Source organism: Cydia fagiglandana, chromosome 20 (assembly GCF_963556715.1).
Source record: "Cydia fagiglandana chromosome 20, ilCydFagi1.1, whole genome shotgun sequence".
Lineage (NCBI taxonomy): Eukaryota > Metazoa > Arthropoda > Insecta > Lepidoptera > Tortricidae > Cydia > Cydia fagiglandana.
Window position 1 is genome coordinate 7,751,674 of NC_085951.1, and position 21,336 is coordinate 7,773,009.

General features: G+C 37.9%; 1 protein-coding gene across 4 annotated transcripts in view; it reads right to left on the reverse strand.

The window, feature by feature from the left end:
- Positions 1-738: 738 nt before the first annotated feature.
- LOC134674441 (RILP-like protein homolog) overlaps positions 739-21,336 on the reverse strand; it is a 34,815-nt gene continuing 14,217 nt past the window's right edge. The window contains exons 4-10 of one of the 4 annotated variants that reach the window (XM_063532514.1): positions 13,677-13,751; positions 12,292-12,390; positions 7,241-7,422; positions 6,445-6,564; positions 1,604-1,705; positions 1,453-1,468; positions 874-996 (exon numbers count right to left, since the gene is read on the reverse strand). In XM_063532514.1, the coding sequence (XP_063388584.1) occupies positions 1,627-1,705; positions 6,445-6,564; positions 7,241-7,422; positions 12,292-12,390; positions 13,677-13,751 (555 nt within the window). In that variant the 3' untranslated portion in view covers positions 874-996; positions 1,453-1,468; positions 1,604-1,626. Of the gene's footprint in view, positions 997-1,452; positions 1,469-1,603; positions 1,706-6,444; positions 6,565-7,240; positions 7,423-12,291; positions 12,391-13,676; positions 13,752-21,336 lie in introns of all 4 variants that reach the window. The other 3 variants (XM_063532513.1, XM_063532512.1, XM_063532516.1) reach the window with 3 other exon arrangements.

Sequence of the window (21,336 nt, forward strand, 5' to 3'; positions counted from 1 at the left end):
CGGATTCGCTTCTCGTAACTTTCACGTTGCTCCGTGACGACAAATCTTCGCAACTCTTGAAGTTCGGAACGGTCAGTTTAAGAACCTCCTTCCTTAGATTAACTTCAGTTTTCTTCCCTTCAAATGACAGGGTCCTTTGGAGAGGTATAGCTAGTTTTCTTTGTCGTGGAGTATTCTGTTTTTCTTCTTTCTCTCCTACTTGATTGCTCCTAGCAATAAATATGTCTCTATACGTCGGTTGCCGCACTTCAAGTACTTCCTTTTCACTATCCTCCCGAACGTTAACGCCCGTCTTTTCATCATCCTTCGCTACGACGGTCGTTTTAAAATCTTGCAAAGAATCGTGGAACGAAAGATTCCGCCTCAACTTTCTGATCTGCGGCGATATATCGGTGGAGCTATCGAAGCCTTTGTAGCTGTCTTTCAGCACGGACAGGGCGAGACTGCTCCCATAGAGAGCGTTATCCTTATCAAAAGATGCGCGCCTGCTTTTCGCTCGCGGAGAAGCGGGGATATCTTCGAAACTTCTGTACTGTTCTAAGCGGCTGTCCCTGTCCGAGTGCACCGTCCACGCGGAAGAACTACCCACCGACCAGTCGGAGCCTAAAGTTTCGAGGTAGTTGAAGATTTCTTTGCCGCCGTCGAGGGAAAGAGATCTCTGTAGAGGGATGTCGTGGCCGAGCCTGTCCAGGTAGTCCTCGTCTTTTTCGTCGAACTTGTTGCCGAGCCAGCTGTCGACCTCCTGGTTGTTGAGGTTGAGGTTGATGAGCTCCTGACGCAGGTCGAGCTTGGCGCGGGGGTTGTTGATGTCGGAGTGGCGGCGCGACTTGGGCTTGTGCTTGGCGGCGGCGGCGGCGGTGGAGGTGTTGGGGTCGGAGTGCCTACGTGGAGGCGGCGGCAGCGCCGGGAGCGGCGGATATCTTGCTCGCGAGGGAAGACAGCGAGCGCCGCGGGATCCCCACGGCGATGTCAGACTCAGCAAAGAGCTTGCGAAAACTGGAAAACGAACATAATGTAAGCACGAGCCTTTAAAACGTCATCATCATGGTATCGATAGTTTTTTTCTTATCCGATTATCACACGTTATACCCTAGCTTGCCCTTCTTAGGTCATGGTTTTCAGTTAACTCACATTCTTCCTTTTCATATTGTCTCTCACAGAATCTATTAGTCATATTTATATCTAAAATAGACTTAAAGACTTTACTATTAATTAAAATAAACATATAAAAGAAAGCATAGAATAAGACACCTGAGGTAGTTATTATAACGTGGAAGTCTAAATAACTAAATCTCAACACTCTTTAAACTCAAAACACGTTAAACACTGTGAACTAATCAAACTATCCAGGTAATAAGGCATCATCTTCTGGCAACGATTCGTTTTGACAAATACCAATAACTAGAAATAATTAAATAGATTGACCCTACCAATAATATAGAAATAGCTTACACGCGTAAATCCCTGTTAAAGACCGACCGCTTAAATGAGTACTCGCCTTCGCGGTACGGGGGCGAAGGGGTAGGACGAGTAAGGGCGGCGGGGAAGGTGCGGGCGGGTGTACGCCTAGCGAAGACTCATTTAAGCAGTCGGTCTACAGTTGTCACACCCGTCATACCTCATTCCTCAGTACCAAGGGCCGAAAGAGATCCTCGGCGGCGGCGACCGGCGTCCCTCGTCCTTCGTCGTCAGCGCCAACCAAAACCTTGCACAACCACTTGGTCAGGAGGGTTTATTAAAAAAAAATGTGCTGGTACGGCGAGAGGGTTAAAATGTGTGTTAGAGATGTAAGGAAAAAATTAATAGTAACAGATGTTAAATGTAACACAGTTTATTTTTGTTTGTTGTGAAAGTAAAAGATTTTAGTAACTGATGTTGAGTATCGAAAATATCGAAATATGTAACACAGTTTGTTATTAGTAGCTTTCTGTATTTTGTCAAAATGCCGTTAGTGTACAGGTATTTTTCATATTCGTGCATTTTGAATGTTAAAACGTTTGGAATATTGTAGAGGTATATGCAGGCATGTTTAGTAAATCACAATACGTGCATTTCAATGTTATATTGATGCTTTACATTCCTAACATCAGATTGAAATGCCAACAAGTTTTCATTTTCATGCACACAAATAATTAGATAAATCTCAAGAGTCAGATGATCAGTGCTCTTTGCTATCATTGCTAGTGCAAAATACTGATATTTTTGACAGCAAAACATATATACTTTAGCTGACAAGACATAAAATTGAATTTTCTTTGAGCCCGCAAAACTAAGATGTAAAAGTACTGATGGTTTTTACAATGCAAAGTATGCTTTAGCTTCGGTGTAGACATACTGTGCTTTCCTTGATGTTTAGCTTGGAAATCAACTAAAAAAAAAAGGTATATAAACAAGGGAATAGGGAAGTGGTCAAGCGAAATAAGCATTTGACTCGAGTGCAACAGGTATCAGAATACCATGCGACCGTGCGCCGTGTTACGATGGATCCGTGGCATTGCGATCTCTTTCGGCCCTGGTGCCATTTTTCATTCGATTCACCTAAAATAACTTGAATAATTTTGAAAACCAAACAAATATAATTATCATGCCTTTAAAATACCCAAATAAGTCTAAATAGTATACTGAAAAAAGTACCAGAACCAAATGCCCGATGATATTATGTAAGACAAACCAATCCCACAGTTTACGTGCTTGAAAACGTTATTTTGAAAAGTATGTACAATCAAGAGTAAGTCACTTAGATATTCCTGACAAAAAGAAAGAAAGAAGCAACTGCGGACCATGCTACGCACGAAAGCTAAATGTATCAATTTAACTATAACGATACCGTTACAGTAACGGTATGTATTAAATAAAAAAATATGTAAGTATAAGTATTGTTATTCTATTGTAGCTTATTCACAGCACAAATCAACGTAACAATATCAAAATCGGGAATTTATTTTCTTAAATTATGCTCTAGTTTCCTAGGATAGCGATGCCGTCATATAGCGGCCGTCTCCATACAAATACCTACTACGACATCCATATTTAGTCGTATTATTTAGTATGGAGACGGCCGCTATATGACGGCACCGCTATCCTAGGAAAACCGATCTTTACTGTATAAATGTTATGACGTTGTTATTATCAAGTACATATCAAGACAACGAAATATCAGTATTTGAATTAGAGATGCCCCGAATAGTGAATTTGGCCGAATACCGAATACCGAATATTCGGCCTCTCTCTCGGCCGAATACCGAATATTCGGCATGACATACAAACATTTTGAGTCACAATTATTATGAAAACTGTTCGCCATCGAAGCACAACGTTTGCTAAAATATATTTTTATGTTGAACAGAATTAATGAATGTGATTAGTAGACATGTGTAAGTAATGCTCGTAATATCACAAATGAGATATCTCTCGAACACGTAATATGGCATTACGTATCTCTCCGCGAAATCAACCAGTACTTCAAACATCACGCATCACGCGAGCCGCACCGAGCGCGCGAGCGCCAACGACCGGCCGAAGCGCGCGAAATGGATTCAATTCCAAATACATTGACTCGCCGATATGAACGGTCAGTTCAAGTTTACGCACGGAGCGCGTAATGTGTAATGTCACTTGTGATAGTGTCATGTTTGTTCGCCATGCCATGCCATCATTGCTTTGTTATCTCGCTCGCACTCGCACTCAGTGCTCGCTCGCTCTCGCTCTGCGATGCTTTCGGCTATCTTCGGAACCATTCGGATAGGTCCGCTCGGCCGATCGCCGCGGTTTAAGTTGTCACTCACTAATATTTTTACGAATATGATTTTCTGCAATAGATTTAAAACTCTAATGCGTCCGCGTAGAGCTTAAAATGTTTTTCTTATAATACAAGAAGGACACTGTCAAAATGGAGTAATTTATTTGCGATTTTGAATTTGACGAAAAGAAAACCGTTTATTATTATTGTTGTGAAATGTTTGATAGTTTGCTTGACTTTCGCGGTTCGCGGCAAACTAAGTACGAGTTAATACTTGTTTATCCTTTAATTTAATTGTGAATTAGTGCATATCGAGACTGACTGTAGAAATACGTACGAGTTGTTTATAAAGACTGAGTGAACTAAATTGCAAATATATTTAAATTAAATTGTGAAAGGTGTAAATAATAGTTACGTTATGGCAATATTCTGATAATGTATTAGTGCTGGTGAGTAATCGCTTTTTTACGGACTATTGGTGACTTTAACTTGATTGACCTATTAAAAAAAATGGCTATAAACGAACCACTTTACGGAGACAGAACCAAAGCGAGCAAAATGTACGCAAATTGTTATAGAATACTTGCCATATTGGGAAGCTCCATAGGCAATTATCTACCTCCGAAACTTACATACATATTACATAATTACACTATTTTATAATTTATAAGAACTAACAAAAAATCTTTCACATAAAGGTGACAAAACGCAACGCGTAATAAATAGATCGATCGCCGATACGGATCCGAAACGCCTAGAATCACTAGAGTGCTGTAGATGCGCTGTGTAAATGTAAGAGATAGCTGTAATGTGGCCATCTCGCGCGCGCCCGAGCGCTGTTTCACGGTCGGGTCATGTTTCGAGTGATGAGTGATGTGATATCTCAGTGTACCATTACGTGTTCGGAAAAGTGATGTGATATAGCATCACTTTTCGAAGCACTGTTTCGCGCATGTCTAGTGATTAGAGTCAATCAAATCAGACCCATGATAAAAATAAAATATTTTGTATTCAACAAATGCTCAAAAACGTGGCTTTGTATTTAACTACTCTCCAGTTAATTACTCCAAGAATACATTTTAAATATTAAATATACCTAGTTTTTTGTAATTTTTCTGTGTAATTTTTCTTTTTAGGTAGGTGCAACAGATATTCGGTATTCGGCCGAATAGTAGGCAACATTCGGCCGAATACCGAATATTCGGCAAAGGGGCCGAATAGGCCGAATACCGAATAGTTGCCGAATATTCGTGGCATCTCTAATTTGAATGATCAAAGTAACGAAGTTAATAACGTTAAGAAATAAGAAACGATTTCTAACTAAATCACATAAACTTGACTAATTTTTTATTTTGAGCGTAGCGTAGGATGAGCCGCAGTGGGTTTTTCGCTATCGTATGATTTAAGAAAAACGTTATAATAATTTGTAATAAATCATTTAAATAAAACTATTGTGTACGTTATTTTGTAAATTCATTAATCAATTTGACAACACCTTTTAAATACAGTAGTTTTGTTTAAATGTAAAAATATTAATGTAAGTTTCTGGATTGTAACTATGTATAGGTACATGTAAAAATGTATGGAAGTAAGTACCTATAGCTATATATCCAATGTGATATGAGGAAGAGAAAGAACATAGCAAGTTACAATATACATGAAATGTCACATTTTACATATAAACATGCTGAAATACGAAAACACAGCATTATTGTGAAAAACATCAAAATATTCCCCATTCATTAGTAATACATTTCCTGAAGCCTTTTCCAAATATTCCAAATATTATTATAAAATATTAAACACAATATGGAAATTGATACAGATTTCGAGTGATAGATACCGCAAGTTTACCTGCCACGCCTTCCGGTATTTGTTGTAAAGTCCAGTGCAATGCAATATTTTGCAGTGCAATGTTCCTACTGTAACATAGTTCGGTTAATTTTACAATATTTTATAATTAAAATAATTTTTAATCGATTTCAACATGCAAAAAAATAAGTAAATTAAAACTTATAATTTGAATGCCATGCAAGTAAAAGCGTTGCGTTATCTGTCCACTCCAAATCTGTGTACCTATACCAGCACCAGTAATCAAGTATTCACCTATTCAAGTATTTTTTTTAAATCAGCTCCCATACTTCTTGCTTAGCAATGCCAATTCACTTAAATCTACTTCTGTAATTTATGTAGGTAATATCTAATGTACTTATGTATGTAGGAATTAGCAGAGCGCGAGTATTGTATTAAAATATAAAACGAGGAAGAAATAATAGCCACATCGCTCGCAAGATCACGGTAACTTAATTAATTATTAAACACTTTTACAGTCAGGCCTATGCCCAGCAATATAACACTCGCCCAAGATGAACAAAAAAATACTGTATTCGTAATTTTCCGCATTTATTTGTTACCGACTACATCCTTAAATTACACAGTTACCGTTACCTGAAACGTTTTTAACGATACCGTTACCTCGTTATCGACATCGCATCACTAGCACTGCCAATTCCCACATAATCTGAGGGGCTACCGCGAAAACTGATATTCGCAAATTGCGGGGATCTTTCTCTTTTACTCCAATGAAGGCGTAACTAGAGTGACAGAGAAAAATGCCCGCAATTTGCGAACTTCGATGTTCGCGTTTATAGGCCTGAATCTTATTCCGACCGTATAGGGTTGAGAATAGCATGAAAGTAACTCACAACTTCCTGATGCCGCTGTGCCTCTTCCAGGGCGCGTCGTCGGGCTCGCACGGCAGCGGGCCCTGCACGGGCGCGTCGTCGCACGCCGCCGCCGACGCGGACGGTGATGTGTCTGAACTGCTGTAATGGACAAGTTTCATTCGGTTAATAAATCGTAGGTTTGATATAAAAAACCACCCACCCACAAGATGGACGGACGACTTTGTTAAGGCCGCCGGAAGACGCTGCATGCGGGTCGCTTCCAACTGGTACGAATGGAGGTCCAAGGCGGAGGCCTATGTTCAGTAGTGGACGTCTTATGGCTGAGATGATGATGATATAAAAAACGCTGAATCAGCATGTCCTAGCTTAAGCTGATAAAGCAAATGCATGTCAAGCGTTTTGGAAACTTAATGAGGACTGGGATAAATGATACAGTTTTGGGGCGGCTAAACATGAGTTTGAACTCGTAGTGGAGGCGCACAGTTAACAAAGAGGTGGCATCCGCTGACCTCGACTGGAAGAAACTCGAAGAGACAGCGCAGGATCGACAACAGTGGAGAACTCTTCTAAGAGCCCTATGTCCCTGATGAGGGATAACAGGATACCATCATCATCACTGCACTTACCTCTCTGATGGCACCTCCGCCTGCAGCGCCTGCAGCTGCTCCTCGGCCCGTCCCAGCTTCAGCTTGAGCTCGTTGCGCTCGTGCAGTATGGCTCGCAGCTCGCGCACGCTGAACGTGGGCTTGGAGGATTGCTCCTCGTCGTATGTCCCTGATGAGGGATGACAGGATACCATCATCATTGTATTTACCTCTCTGACGGCACCTCCGCCTGCAGCGCCTGCAGCTGCTCCTCGGCCCGTCCCAGCTTCAGCTTGAGCTCGTTGCGCTCGTGCAGTATGGCTCGCAGCTCGCGCACGCTGAACGTGGGCTTGGAGGACTGGTCCTCGTCGTCCGGACCGTCCGGGGACACGGCGCCGCATGACGCGCACTTCTGAAACGAAATTATATAAGAGTTGGATAAAAGTTGCTGAATATGAGACTATAGGACTCTTGGGTTGCGTTTTATAAAAAGGAATGGTAATTCGCCAGCAGCGAAATGCTATACATGGAAGTATTCTGTCCGCTCAATTATGACCCAACGCAAACTACCCCGCGATAGGCGGTACTTACAAACTGCTCGATTGGCAATCTCAGTACGACCGAGATGACAGTCAGTGACAAATGGCTAAATTTATTTATAAAAACGACGTTTTTTGTAATTAAAAGTATATTCATGTGTCGTGAAGTGGTGCAGAAGTTATTTTAGTTCATACCAAAGACAGTGGAATCACTTTTCACTTGTATTAAACAGATAATTTCAGTAGAATTTGGAAAAAACATGACGATTTGTTTTCAATACTACCGTGCTAAGCTAAAACGTAACAACTGCATACGACTTTTATAACAACATACGACTTTTTAAATTGCGAGGATAATAGGGATGGTGTTATGCTAAATGAAGTAGACTATTTTATTAACTTGTGTTTGGTTTAGGTATTTTCTATATAATTATAAATGTAGTAATAAATTCCTTCTTACAGATTTGTATTTTCCTTTTTTATTTCATGAGATGGAGCTATAAAAAAACTACCTAGTTATTTCAAATTAATAATCAAATTTGGTATTGTCATTTTATATTACTTTCGATTCAGATTCCCACAAGATGCTATTCGCAGAGAACTATGGAAAAAAGCTGTCCAATTAGAGAGACCATATATGTAGGTTCTCTCTCAAGCCATTTCCGTCAGTAGAAAAGAACGGCAAACATATTAACTCACATTATAGACGGGTCTAACGCGAATTATATTCAGTTTTACCTTGATTTACCGACGTAAATCAGTTTCGTTTCGTATAATGTGAGTTAATATGTAATCAAAACGCGAATGTTTAAAATATTATAAGAGCGGCAAATTTAGAAAAAGTAAGCGCGTGATCGGCTGTGGTCCTATACAAAATTTTAATTTTGTACCTTTTTCTACTGACAAACTTGCTTGACCGGCTATATACATATAAAATATTCTGAACTGAAAGTGGGGTTTTATTGTGACTCCGCCTGTTCAAATATTTTTGACCCGATTCGTGTACCCATGTAAATTTTGCAGACTGTATAGCCAGTCCGATTTCTAAGATCAATTTCGCCATACATTTACTATGGCGTACTTGATCTTAGAAAAACGGACAGACTATACCTGAACGTGACTTCGCACTGCCATGCAGATTGATAATAAAATATACAAAATACTTATTATAGCGGAATACATTTATACAACAATGATATATTTACTTATGTTGAGTTAGTCTGTCATGTCATAAGAACATTTTAACTAGTTATCTTTTAATCTGCATTAAATTATTATACGTGAATTATTTGACTGGTTCTTCACTGTATGGCATAAACCTATCCCTGTCCAAGTCATATTCTAATCAAATATGGACCGCGAACTCTCAGCGGCCAGTACGTACAGCAAGAAGGTTATTAGCGGATTAATGTCGCTGATTGGTAGTTATTGACATTATATGCATTTCATCTACACTTAGCTATGTACCATTAGTGTAATAAAGATGACTATTATTTCGTTTACCAGCTTTGATTACAGGCTCTGTAAACGCGTCGTCTTATTTGAATGTAGGCGTAATTGTGTATGTGTGCTAATTTGGCCCGAGAATTTGAACGGTAATGTTCCTAAAGGCGGTATCCATGGTTATATATGATCGCAGTTCGCCAGTAACTGGCCACTTTTAGTAACTGGCCGACATAAACTAAAAATTAATTCTATTCACCTATAAATAGAAATCATTTTAGTTTAGGGCGGCCAGTTACTAAAACCGGCCAGTTACTGGCGAATTACCCTATCCTGTAATTCCTGTTTGTCTCGTTTTCTAACGACCCCTTTTTTAAGAAACTGCGAAAGATTGCACTTTTATAAAATTCGATACTGGCTGGAATGAAGTTTTTAAATTATATTTTCTGATAAATGTTTCTCCCTTACTTGCTGCTGACATCTTTTGACTAAATAGTATCAACTAATCAGATTACAATTTCATAAGAAATATATTTATTTACAATAATTTAGGTTCTAGTAGCCAAAATGTACAAAAAAAAGTTTAGTTAAGTTTCAGATTGTTAGTTCTGCGATGTCACCAAATCCGTTTGTGGGGAATTCCGTAAATGAGCGCTTTTTTTTAAATAAAACAAATCGAAAAAGCAACGATTGCTTTTATTTCAGCAGTCGAAAGTAGGTAAGCTCTATGACACACGGTTTAAAAAATGAGAAAAATATGCTTGTGTCCGGAACATCCCGCAGACGGAATTAGCCGCATTGACACCTAATGATTGAGACATTGCGATTATTGCATGCAAGGTGTTTATGTAAACAGTCGCAGTGTTATGAATGACAATACAACTAAATTACTCGATGTTTAAAAAATCCTGAAAACAACACAATAATAATCCTTAAAAGAATCAACCAAACAAAGGCCCAATGAAATCAATCAATTGTTATCAACGTCCGATTATTACCAATACCTGTTTTGCAGCGTTTTTCATTGTTTTCCATATGCATTTGTTTACAGAGGCTTATCTAATACTATCGTAATTACGTACATCATATCAAATCTGCCGCGCTGCTCGCGCTGCACATAACCACCGTATGAGCATTTTGAAAACATAACTCAGAGTTTTTTTTTTAAATTGACCGTTTAGGACTACGAGTATAAGCTCTCATAGCTTAAAAAAATTAACTATACGTGTAGTGTAGCGCCGGAACAAGTTATAAACAGGGTAAACAATTAAATAAGTTTTTAAATGCACATATCGTGGATATAACCAAGCACAGCTGACTAAGTAATGTAATACCGTCGTTTTACCACCTTGCTCCCTAACCCGTCTTAGCCTGTCTCCCCTAAACAATGAGTATAGTGTTACATATAGCAGTTTACATGGATCTTAGATCAGCGGCCGACCACCGACCACAGGTGGGTATTGATGACAGCATAATGAGTAATGACAAGTTGGATATTGATAAGAGAACATTAATACTTATATTTAATTACACAAACGGGTATACCGCGATATAATAGGACCAGTTCATAGTTTTTACCTTAAATTCCAATGTTTCAGCCTAGTTGCACCAGCTGTGGTCACGGAAAGACTGACATCCCAGCAAATGACGGATATAACGGAGATGAAATTATATCGCGGTACACCCGTTTGTGTAATTAAATGTGTGTACAAAACGCGAGAGTTTAAAGTGTTACATTAATACTTATATTCACATACAAAATCTAGCTACCAAGTACTTTAAAAACACCTGACAGATGTTCCACAACTCATTTCATAAACTGAAGGCTGAAGATTTATTTAAACGTGTAAGTATATGTTTTCAAAACATTCATAAAAAGGTAAAACATAGGTTGAGTTTTTTATTTCATATTAAACAAACGATTTCAATTCAATTATATTCTAAATGAAATATTACTCCTAAACATAAATTGACAAAATGGGCATTATGATACAAAGAATTTAAATAGATATTCTTATGGTAATTTCGTGTATTTATGGTGATAGACATTTTATTTGCCAACAGCAATGTATTTAATACAAGTAGTAGGTAATTGAAAACCCCATAAAACAGCATGTATAACAATTTGGAACAAAAGAAACAAGTAGTAGCTAACACACATCAACAAATTCGGCATTATCACTTTAAGGTAAACTAACCTGAAGATTTCCAAGCATGCATTAATCGATATTTAATTCATACTCACCATTGCACGCAAACACACAGACATTACAAACTAGACCTTAACACTACAGTAACAGAGTTGTAAGTAAAAAGAAAATAATCACTAATCTGTAAGAACAACACACGAACACTCATCTCAATAATTCGGTTACCTTTCGGTTCCTCGGGCATTGCTAATAAGACCTTCTTGAATATTAAATAAGGTACAGATTCCGACAACGGGCTGTTAACTGAGCTATTGAGTCTAAAGCACCCAATTAAAATGAAGCCTTACCACCTTAACTTAAGGTCGTAAATGGAACAAGCTCATTCTCTTAATATATCGGTTACCTTTCGGTCCATCGGGCATAGTTAATTAAACCTTATTAAATATTAAATAAGGTACAAATTCCGACAGCTGACCTATAGAGACTAAGGGCCAGTTGCACCACAATTGGTGAACTGATTAGCGTCACACAGCAGTGAACTATGAAACTCCTCATACAATAAAATTTAGCGAACGCTTTAACCATAGACTAGGAATCCTCTAGACGGAGTTTTGAGCAATTATTTCATGAAACCGATGCTGCCAAAAATACGGGGGTGCGGGGGACGAGGTGAGCGAGGTCACGTGCCGTGATTGGTCCGTTCAAAGACACGGACGACACACAAAGACACTTTCGACTCGAAAATGGAGTAAAACTACGGTATGCGTGGCAGAGGGGGTAGCGCTACTATACCTCGTTTTTTTTAGCATTAGAAAAAAGGTGTAAACAATCTTGATGCGTCTTTTAATTGAAAAACACATTTTAAAAATAAGTTACGGCAAACATGTAACAATTATGAATCTAATACGATCATTTATATTCTTCTGCTTTCATAAGTAAGTAAGTTTTTGGTTGTTAAAAAGCGTTTTTCAATTAAAATACATGTCAAGATCGCTTACCTTCTTGAAAGTTCTTTCTAATGCTAAAAAAAAACGAACTATATGCTCAGTCTGGAGGATTCCTAGTCTATGCGTGCAACCCTTACCTAAGCGTCCAATAAAAATGAAGCCTTACCAACCAAAGTTAAGGACGTAAATCAAATGGACTAACCTTGTTCTGTGCGTCGGCTTGCTGGAGCGCGCTGATGTCCCGCTGCTGGGCCTGAACTATCGCGTTGAGCTCTGATCGCTCCTCGCACACTAGACGCAGCTAAAAGGTCAGGATGGTTAATGCGTGTACATGGATATTAATGATCCTTTGACCGTCCGCGTTCATGCAGAAAATATGGGTTTGATACGATTATAGACTCAATGCGAAGATTAGTTTGCTAACATCTTACTGAACGTATGATCTCATCTACAGACGTATGGAGTACAACATAAAATACTGCGAAGAATTTGTTTTACACCTGGACTAAATTCTGTTAGACACCATGCAATCAACAAAGGGTGTATTTGCCTCTCTATAACTCGATTTATGAAAGAACGATAGAGGCAAATAACCAAAGTTTCTATTTGTGTTCGACGATGGCTCCCTGCTGTTAACCGTGACGTTTGCCGTGCAGCATCTTTTAGTATAGTTGTCTAATCTAAATAATATCAATGATATTATGCACTCAGTACGCCTAGTTGTTCAGTACGTGTTCGTACCTACTTTGTACTGACTCTGTCTAAAATCACAGGTACACAATAAAAGTAAAAGTCAAAAAAAACTGACCTTAATTACTACCGTGGATCAAATTCAAATGTACATTTAACGTTGACGGTCAAAGACGTAAGATTAGATTTTCGGAAAGATGGGTAGTGGTAATACTATTAAATATGGATAACCGATTAGTTAGTGAATTTGGAGAAGTTAAAGGAATTTAGCACATAATCAAGGTAAAGGTAAACTAATTGGACGAAACTACGATTGGTGCATACAATACATGTTTTCACAACATACATTTACTATACACTCATGTAAGGAGCACGTATCATGTTGATGTTTTGCTAAGACCCTCATTTGACAATTAGGATTCAAAACAAGCAATCGCAAAGTCAACATACGAGTAAAACATAACACATAAGTCAGCCAAATGTCGGTTGATAAACAACATGAGAACATGACTCTTTGATAAACATACGCAAAGGATTGCTAGGACGCATATAGTAAATGTAGTGAAAATATTATAGATGGCGCTGAACACCTATGATTTGGTTGTAAAGCGCTGATGTTTGACAACCCAGTTATCACAAAATTCACAAAACATATCGCCGTAGGTACATCAACATCTACCACAGCTTACTCGTATCACAGTATCGAATCAGGTATCATAGATAACATGGCATTTGTCAAAAAATCATATGAAAATTATATTTTAAAGTTCTAAATATGATGTTTTCATCTCTAAATTCCTTTTGCCTCTCCGTGGCGAATCGAAAACAAAAGATCAGTTCGTGCTAAAGATACCAATCGAAAAGTGGAAAGTAGGACGGTCCATTGACCATGGTTACCTGATTTTGTATCTGCTTATGTTTCCTTCGGAGATCTCGACTGACTTGCGACAACTGTTCAATCTTATGCGACAACTGCAAAGTATCCAAAATTGCCATTTTGAGAAACTCTTCAAAAACTATTCGATACAAATAGTTTATAGAGTTACACGTGATTTTATAAAGATATACCAACGATGAATGTAGGTATTGATATTGTTGATATGTACTGGTTGGTATAAAGATAAATTGATAACATATTGTTCGACGCTGCAATGTGTGTGCGGAAAACATTTTCGTACTTATATCGAAAGATAAGATAATGTCAAACAGCTTAATGATAATAATTCGGTGGGGCCTGGCTGGAGTACCTTTGATGTTGTTTTTATAAATATACAGAATGTTAATTTCATAAACACTTTCTGCTATGTTTATTCCTATTTAACAAAATAATTAGACCTGCATTCAACTAAACTTTTTTCTGTTATGTTAAATGGACGACATTCAACGAAAATATCAATCAATGATAAAATTAGCACATGAATATTGAAATAACGTGCATTTAAATTCACGATATCACTGATTCATAAATTCAATTTAGCTGTTAATTAACAATATGCTGCTGATGGCATATTGATAGCCCAGAACTGCCAGTTTCAAAATTGAAATTTAAACATTGTTATAACTTATAACTATTCGAATTGTATTTTCAGTACGGATGAAACGAAGGCCAATGACAGCAGACCTTCAGAGATAGCGATATGACCTCCATGTATGTTTAGGGAAAATTTATGGTTTCGGAGAAATATTCGGTTAACATACATGGGGTCACATCGGCAGTTCATTATATGACCCCTTGTGAGTAGGAGCCTTTCGTTTGATCGGTATCGAACACGACTACGTGCATTATGTAATGAATTAATTTAAAAACTGACGCATTAAGTGCCATATCTGGCGCATTTGAGAAAATATCAATCTGAAATTGAGATAGACCAAATAAACGTTTGTCACAATATTCATGTGAGAAATAGTCACGTGAGAAACGCAGCAGTTATTTAAAAAGGAACCTAAATGGCGCACCCTAAATTCAGAACAAAGCTCCTTTTACACGAAAGTATGAAATTTTTTGCGACAATCAGCCAGTCATTGTGTTAATCTCTGTCGCTTCGTGTAACCTGATAATCTTCTGGCTTCAGTTGCCCATTTTAATGCTCAGCCTGAACCTTACCACGCGGTAATAGAGTTTAGAATCGAACGCTATGAAGGATAGAGGCGTTGCCGGGCAGATTAGCGAGCTCATTCCGTATAATTGCTTATTGTCTATTCTGTGCTGATTTCCTGCGATCAATCTCACTTTTATATATTTATTTTTCATGAGAATTTCTCTGATGAGTAATTTATTCTATTTGATGTAATACATCAAATAACCCTCAGTTCGAAAATATATTTTTTGTTCTACATCATACAGATATCTACAGGCATGTTTTACGTATTGAATAATTTTACGGTATAGACTCACTTGTTTTAAGTCACTCGCGCGACATGTTCGATATTAGTATGTCTCACAATATTTTAAATTCGATGTTTAACGTAATTATGCATAAACATTATGTACATGCATCTCGCAGCACTTGCGATGAGCACAATAAACAAAAATTGCCGTTGTACTTTAAGGATTAAAATTAGATAATTTATATAAATACAAAGGCTTCTAGAGCTTTCCTGTGATTCAGAATAGCATTAAGACTTTTACTACCTATTGACGAACGTCACATGATTTCCTAATGTTACCGATAAGATTTGGCGGTATATTCTTTAGATCTTTGCATTAGTAGATTATTGATAAATAATGTCATACCTTGTATACGGCGAGATCGTCATCCGTCGGTGTTTGACATCACTACGATAACCGACAATGTCACATCACTAGAGGTGGTCGTCCATCTTAGATTGGTTCTACGCGAGAGCGTCTTGGCATATTATTTCAGAACTATATTCCCATATTTGTGATTCCCTAATAAATCTTGTTATAAAGTGGTGTCTGGTGTTTTTACTCTTACAGCTTCAGAAGTGCGATAGTGATTCCTCGCCTACTACGATATGATTTGTCGGAAAAGTCATTCCTTGTTTCATTGTTGTGAACGTTATCGTTATATAAAATAATGAAACTGATTGTAATGAGTAAACGCATCAACACCACTCATCAGTTAGGGATTAAAATATACAAGGTCTTACCGTCCAAGACCTACAAGGATAACCTAACTAACCTACTAAACCACTGTCGGCTGCCGACGTACTGTACCTTTGCCTTTTGTTGTGTTTACTTTCAGATATCTATTTCAGTTTACTGTCCATCATAAATGAACATGTCTGGCTAAAAAAAAAATACATATGGACAGTGTAATAAAGCTGATTCCATGATGATGATGAATATGTATTACAATATTCACAGCAGAAGATTACAAGACATAGGCTGACAGTATGGTATGAATAAAGGAAATCCTTGGGATTACAAAGTAAGAATTAAAGTTAACTCAGGTAAGAAGTCGTTGATCCAACAGATAAGAATGTTCCCTGGAACGTTCCCCGGAATGGCCCCGGCCATAGTGGTAAATATTCACTGCTTCTCTTATATGTTGTGTTATTTTTGTGATTCATGTGCTTTCAGATACATAACATAATGTGATTATATACACCTGACACATTAACACAATGCTATAATCATTTTCTAAGATTTGTATTCCGGTGTGAGAATTATATTCAAGTAAAAGCCATACAAACAAGTTTGGTAATATAAATTTAGCCTTGATTGATACTATGTGTATGGTGATATTATGCTCTCACAATTAACAATGAGTGCTACTTAATACTTTCCCTTTACAGTCTAATTAAAATAGATTCCAAGTTTTCAAAATCTCAAACCGGTAAGGAAAGTGAATTGTTGTTTCACATAAGTGTGTGTGTAAAACATGCTTATTGCAACTGAAATAATGCTTTGTTAGTATGTTTTTGAGTTGTGTAATTTCCAGAAATTTGACAGCAATGATTCTTGAAGTGAATTACCATACCGTTGAAGGCATTAGAGCGCCTATCAGCTCAGATCTCTATAATGAACCCAAATCGACATGGATAATATTTCAAAGTTAGTTGGTTATGGATGCCAGTTATATTATGTTCAGGTAATTCATTATATGCAGAAAATGTTGATAAGGGACTAATCTCTGATGTCATGGAAAATGAGGTATTTATTTAGAAATAAAATGATTGTTCATGTTTTACATGGATACTAATGGTTAGTGTGTTACATGGACTGGGTTGGTAAAATGCGCTTTGTGAATAAGCAAAAGGAGTTATTGGCATCTATTTGTAGCTGGTTAGTATTGTCTGTGACAGGTTTAGTCGCTCCATGTTTCCGGATCCTCCTCGGGCTGAATATTGTAAAAGATGTTTCATATCTCATATAACCTCATACATCCTTGCGATTCATATTAAGTTGGAGACATACTGATATATATTATAAGGTAGTATCTCAGTAGAAGTGTCAAGAAAATTAACAAGGATCATTTCTGTCTGTACATATTATTTTATTAATTATGAATAAAATGTTTATCCAACCGTTGCATACAACTAGTATGTTGTGTTGTGATTGTTTTGTTCATAGGGATGTTGGTTTATGTTTGCAATGCAAATATTTTTCACAAAATGTCATGTTATAAAATGTACCAAAGACATATATTTAAACAGACTTACCAAATAAAGAGAATGTTATTGCTATGACATTGTCAAGTGTTTGAGTTATTGACAATGATTATCTTTGGTGTTCTAGCAGTATTTCTCAGATGCATTTCCTTATAACAAAACTTGATTGCTGATGATATAATACTAACCTTAAGAGGCTAGTTGTTTTTGGTTTCTGCAGTGTAGGCCTTAAGAGGCGGTCCATTGCTGATGACAATTATGTCATAGTATTAACTATCCTTAAGAGGCTAGTTGTTTTTGGTTTCTGCAGTGTAGGCCTTAAGAGGCGGTCCATAGCTGATGACAATTATGTCATAGTATTAACTATCCTTAAGAGGCTAGTTGTTTTTGGTTTCTGCAGTGTAGGCCTTAAGAGGCGGTCCATTGCTGATGACAATACTATCCTTAAGAGGCTAGTTGTTTTTGGTTTCCGCAGTGTAGGCCTTAAGAGGCGGTCCATTGCTTATAACATAGTACTATTCTTAAGATGCTAGTTTGTTCCTGGTATCTGCAGTGTAGGCCTTAAGAGGCGGTCCATTGTATGTGATATGAGATTATCCTTAAGAGGACCATTATTTCTACTACCGATAACTGTTTTATCTATATCGTACTATTTGTTGTTGACCTTGAGAGGTTGGCTTGAGACTTTGTTTACAAAAGGATATTTAAATGACCTTAATACTGATGATCTCAAGGTTACCTTGAAAGGGTTGCTTGCACTAATACCTTTTAGAGATTGCTGGCGCAGTTCCGGACCCAGTAGAGGTTGAGGTAGTGCCGGTTCAAGATGCCCAGTAGAACGAGTGCGTGCAATGGGCTCCGTGACAGCCTTATCGTGAAGGGCTGACTTCTACGGTCGCTGTCCCTACAAGGGCAGTGGTATTCTAGCCTGCATGTGGTATTTTAACTCGGTAATGTTTTCTTTTGTTTAATAATCTGTGGTTATCTGCCATTATTCACGATGCTAGAAAGCGGTGACATGAAGTACCTACTTCATTACGTCGCCATTAAGGGTGATTATGATGTAATTTATTAACAATATTGCTAAAGAGCGCCCATGAGTTCTATCCAATCATAACTGCATCTTTCTCATGTATTTACAGAAGTAGACCTTTTGACTGTGATGGTTATTACGGTATAATTTTATGGCTATCAAGCCGGACCTGTGATCAAAGGGTCTAACTGTGCCATTTGCGCATTAATATATCATCGAAACCTTATCATGATTATTTTGAACAACATTGTGGTATGCTAATGTCAAAGCCTGTCGATGGCGCTAGGGTGAATTATAACGCCTTGTTATATTAAGGAACTGAGGCTTTTCACATGTATGTTACAAAGTTTTGTGAATAAGAGTTTGTACTGTTTACATGTGCTGTATTGGAGGGCAACTATGCACATGCATGAGACGTGTCCCACGTTAGCCTCCCACCAGTTGAGGAGCCAACCAGTAATGAACTGGTGGAGGCTACCGCCACCTGGTGAAGGCCCAGCTTGCTGCGACTGCGTTGGCTGCGGCAGTCTTCAGTGGCGGCCTTGATAACAGTGACCTGACGGGACGTAGGTCGGGTCAGAAGATGGCCGAGCTATACGGCGAGATCGTCATCCGTCGGTGTTTGACATCACTACGATAACCGACAATGTCACATCACTAGAGGTGGTCGTCCATCTTAGATTGGTTCTACGCGAGAGCGTCTTGGCATATTATTTCAGAACTATATTCCCATATTTGTGATTCCCTAATAAATCTTGTTATAAAGTGGTGTCTGGTGTTTTTACTCTTACACTTGACATTGATGGAAACCATTTTGTAAACAAGATTAATGTAAAATCGAACTTCAAACTGTCTTATCAATACGGAACACTATATTATGTAAATTTGAAACGGTCAAAATCGCGACCATCATGGCCTGCTGGTGTTGACATGTAATTTTACTCAATGTTTTGTCCGTTTTGTTCAACTGTTTATGCTTTAAGACGAAACAGGAGCTGAGTTTTAAATATTTTAGGTAAATATACCCGTCTCGCTAACGGAAGCGGCACCTAAAAGTAGTGCGATAAGGACAAGGCGAAAAATCCTGCGTAAAAATCTCAAAAATCGAGGTTTCGTACTCCTCTGTTTCCTCCTCCAAAACTTAACCAATCGTAACCAAATTTGGAAATCTAAATGATCATGAAATTATCTGTGTCGGACCGTTTTGCTTTTTTGGCTAATTGGTATCAGTTTTGAATGCCACGCCTCTCATTGCGGCATATTCAATTAGGCCATTTTTGAAGGGCTCTAGCGCATTAAAAAACAAAAATATCAAAAAAAGCAAAACGGTCCGACACAGATATTGACAATATTAATCTGTGTTGAAAAAATCATTGCTCTAGCTTCAAAAACCACGGAGGAAAACGAGGAGCTCGTACGTTTGTATGGAGAAATGACCACTCCTGTTGGCTCTTGCGTTCTTAAGTACCCATGCTTATATAAAAGTTGAAAATTGATTTAATTATTTCTATGATGAGTTGATGACGTTGGACTAAAGATTTAAAGTAAACTTTTTTAGGGTTCCGTACCCAAAGGGTAAAACGGGACCCTATTACTAAGACTTCGCTGTCCGTCCGTCCGTCCGTCCGTCCGTCCGTCTGTCACCAGGCTGTATCTCACGAACCGTGATAGCTAGACAGTTGAAATTTTCACAGATGATGTATTTCTGTTGCCGCTGTAACAACAAATACTAAAAACTGAATAAAATAAAGATTTAAATGGGGCTCCCATACAACAAACGTGATTTTTGACCAAAGTTAAGCAACGTCGGGAGTGGTCAGTACTTGGATGGGTGACCGTTTTTTTTTTTTGCTTTTTTTTTGCATTATGGTACGGAACCCTTCGTGCGCGAGTCCGACTCGCACTTGCCCGGTTTTTTATGATATAGGAAGCAAACGAGCAGACGAATCACCTAATGGTAAACAATTACCGTTGCCAATAGACACCTGCAACACCAGTGGTTGCAAATGCGTTGCCCGCTTTTAAGATGGGAGTACTCTCTTTTCTTGATGGTTTGAAGGTCAACATTAAAACAGGGGAGGCATATCATTACGTACATACATATGTATGTTGTTCGTAGACAATCCGCGCCAGACAGCCAGACCAGACACTAACACAAACATGGCATGAGCCATACAATGAGTCATGCGGTTAGGGTAATTCAATAGGTATCGGGGCGCAGGCTGTCGTGACACCGGAATATAGAGTACATATATCAACTGCAACAATTAATGTTGTTATTATGTTGAAATTCTATAAGATCATTATTCTAAAAAGAATAGATAGTATAGACCCCTCTATCATTGTGAATTTTGTAGTCACAGTAAATTTACTGCCATCGACACACGACTAAAACTCAAAATGAAAACGTATAAAATTATTTTAAAAAAATGTATAGGTATATATGGATAAATTATTTTATTATTTTTATATAATTTTGATCCATTTTCATTCACTCATATCTATGTGTTAAAATTGTTAAAATGAAACGGTGTCGTTACGCCATCTAGCCGAGCATAGGCTAAAGGTGTGTGCGGCATCTATCCGAGAATGACTTTTTCTTGATTTCCGAGGCACGTTTTTTCCTTAGACTTTATTATCTTATACGAAGTTACATATGTCTTTGATTATTCTAAGAAGATTCACATTTATAGGATTTTGTAACATGGCGAGATTAGAGGGCTGGACTAACAGGTTAGAAAAGGTACTTGCAGTCGCCATCAGTCAGATATATCGGAGCGGTCAAGGCGCTCACAAATATCTAAACACGCCTCTATTGCCTTAGGCGTTAGAGTACGTGTGTGTTAGTGTGCTAGTACCTAGTATGTTTAACGTATTATTATGAAGTATGTTACAGGAATATACAAAGAATAACATCGATATTAAGTATCTAAACTGTTTCTTCTATGT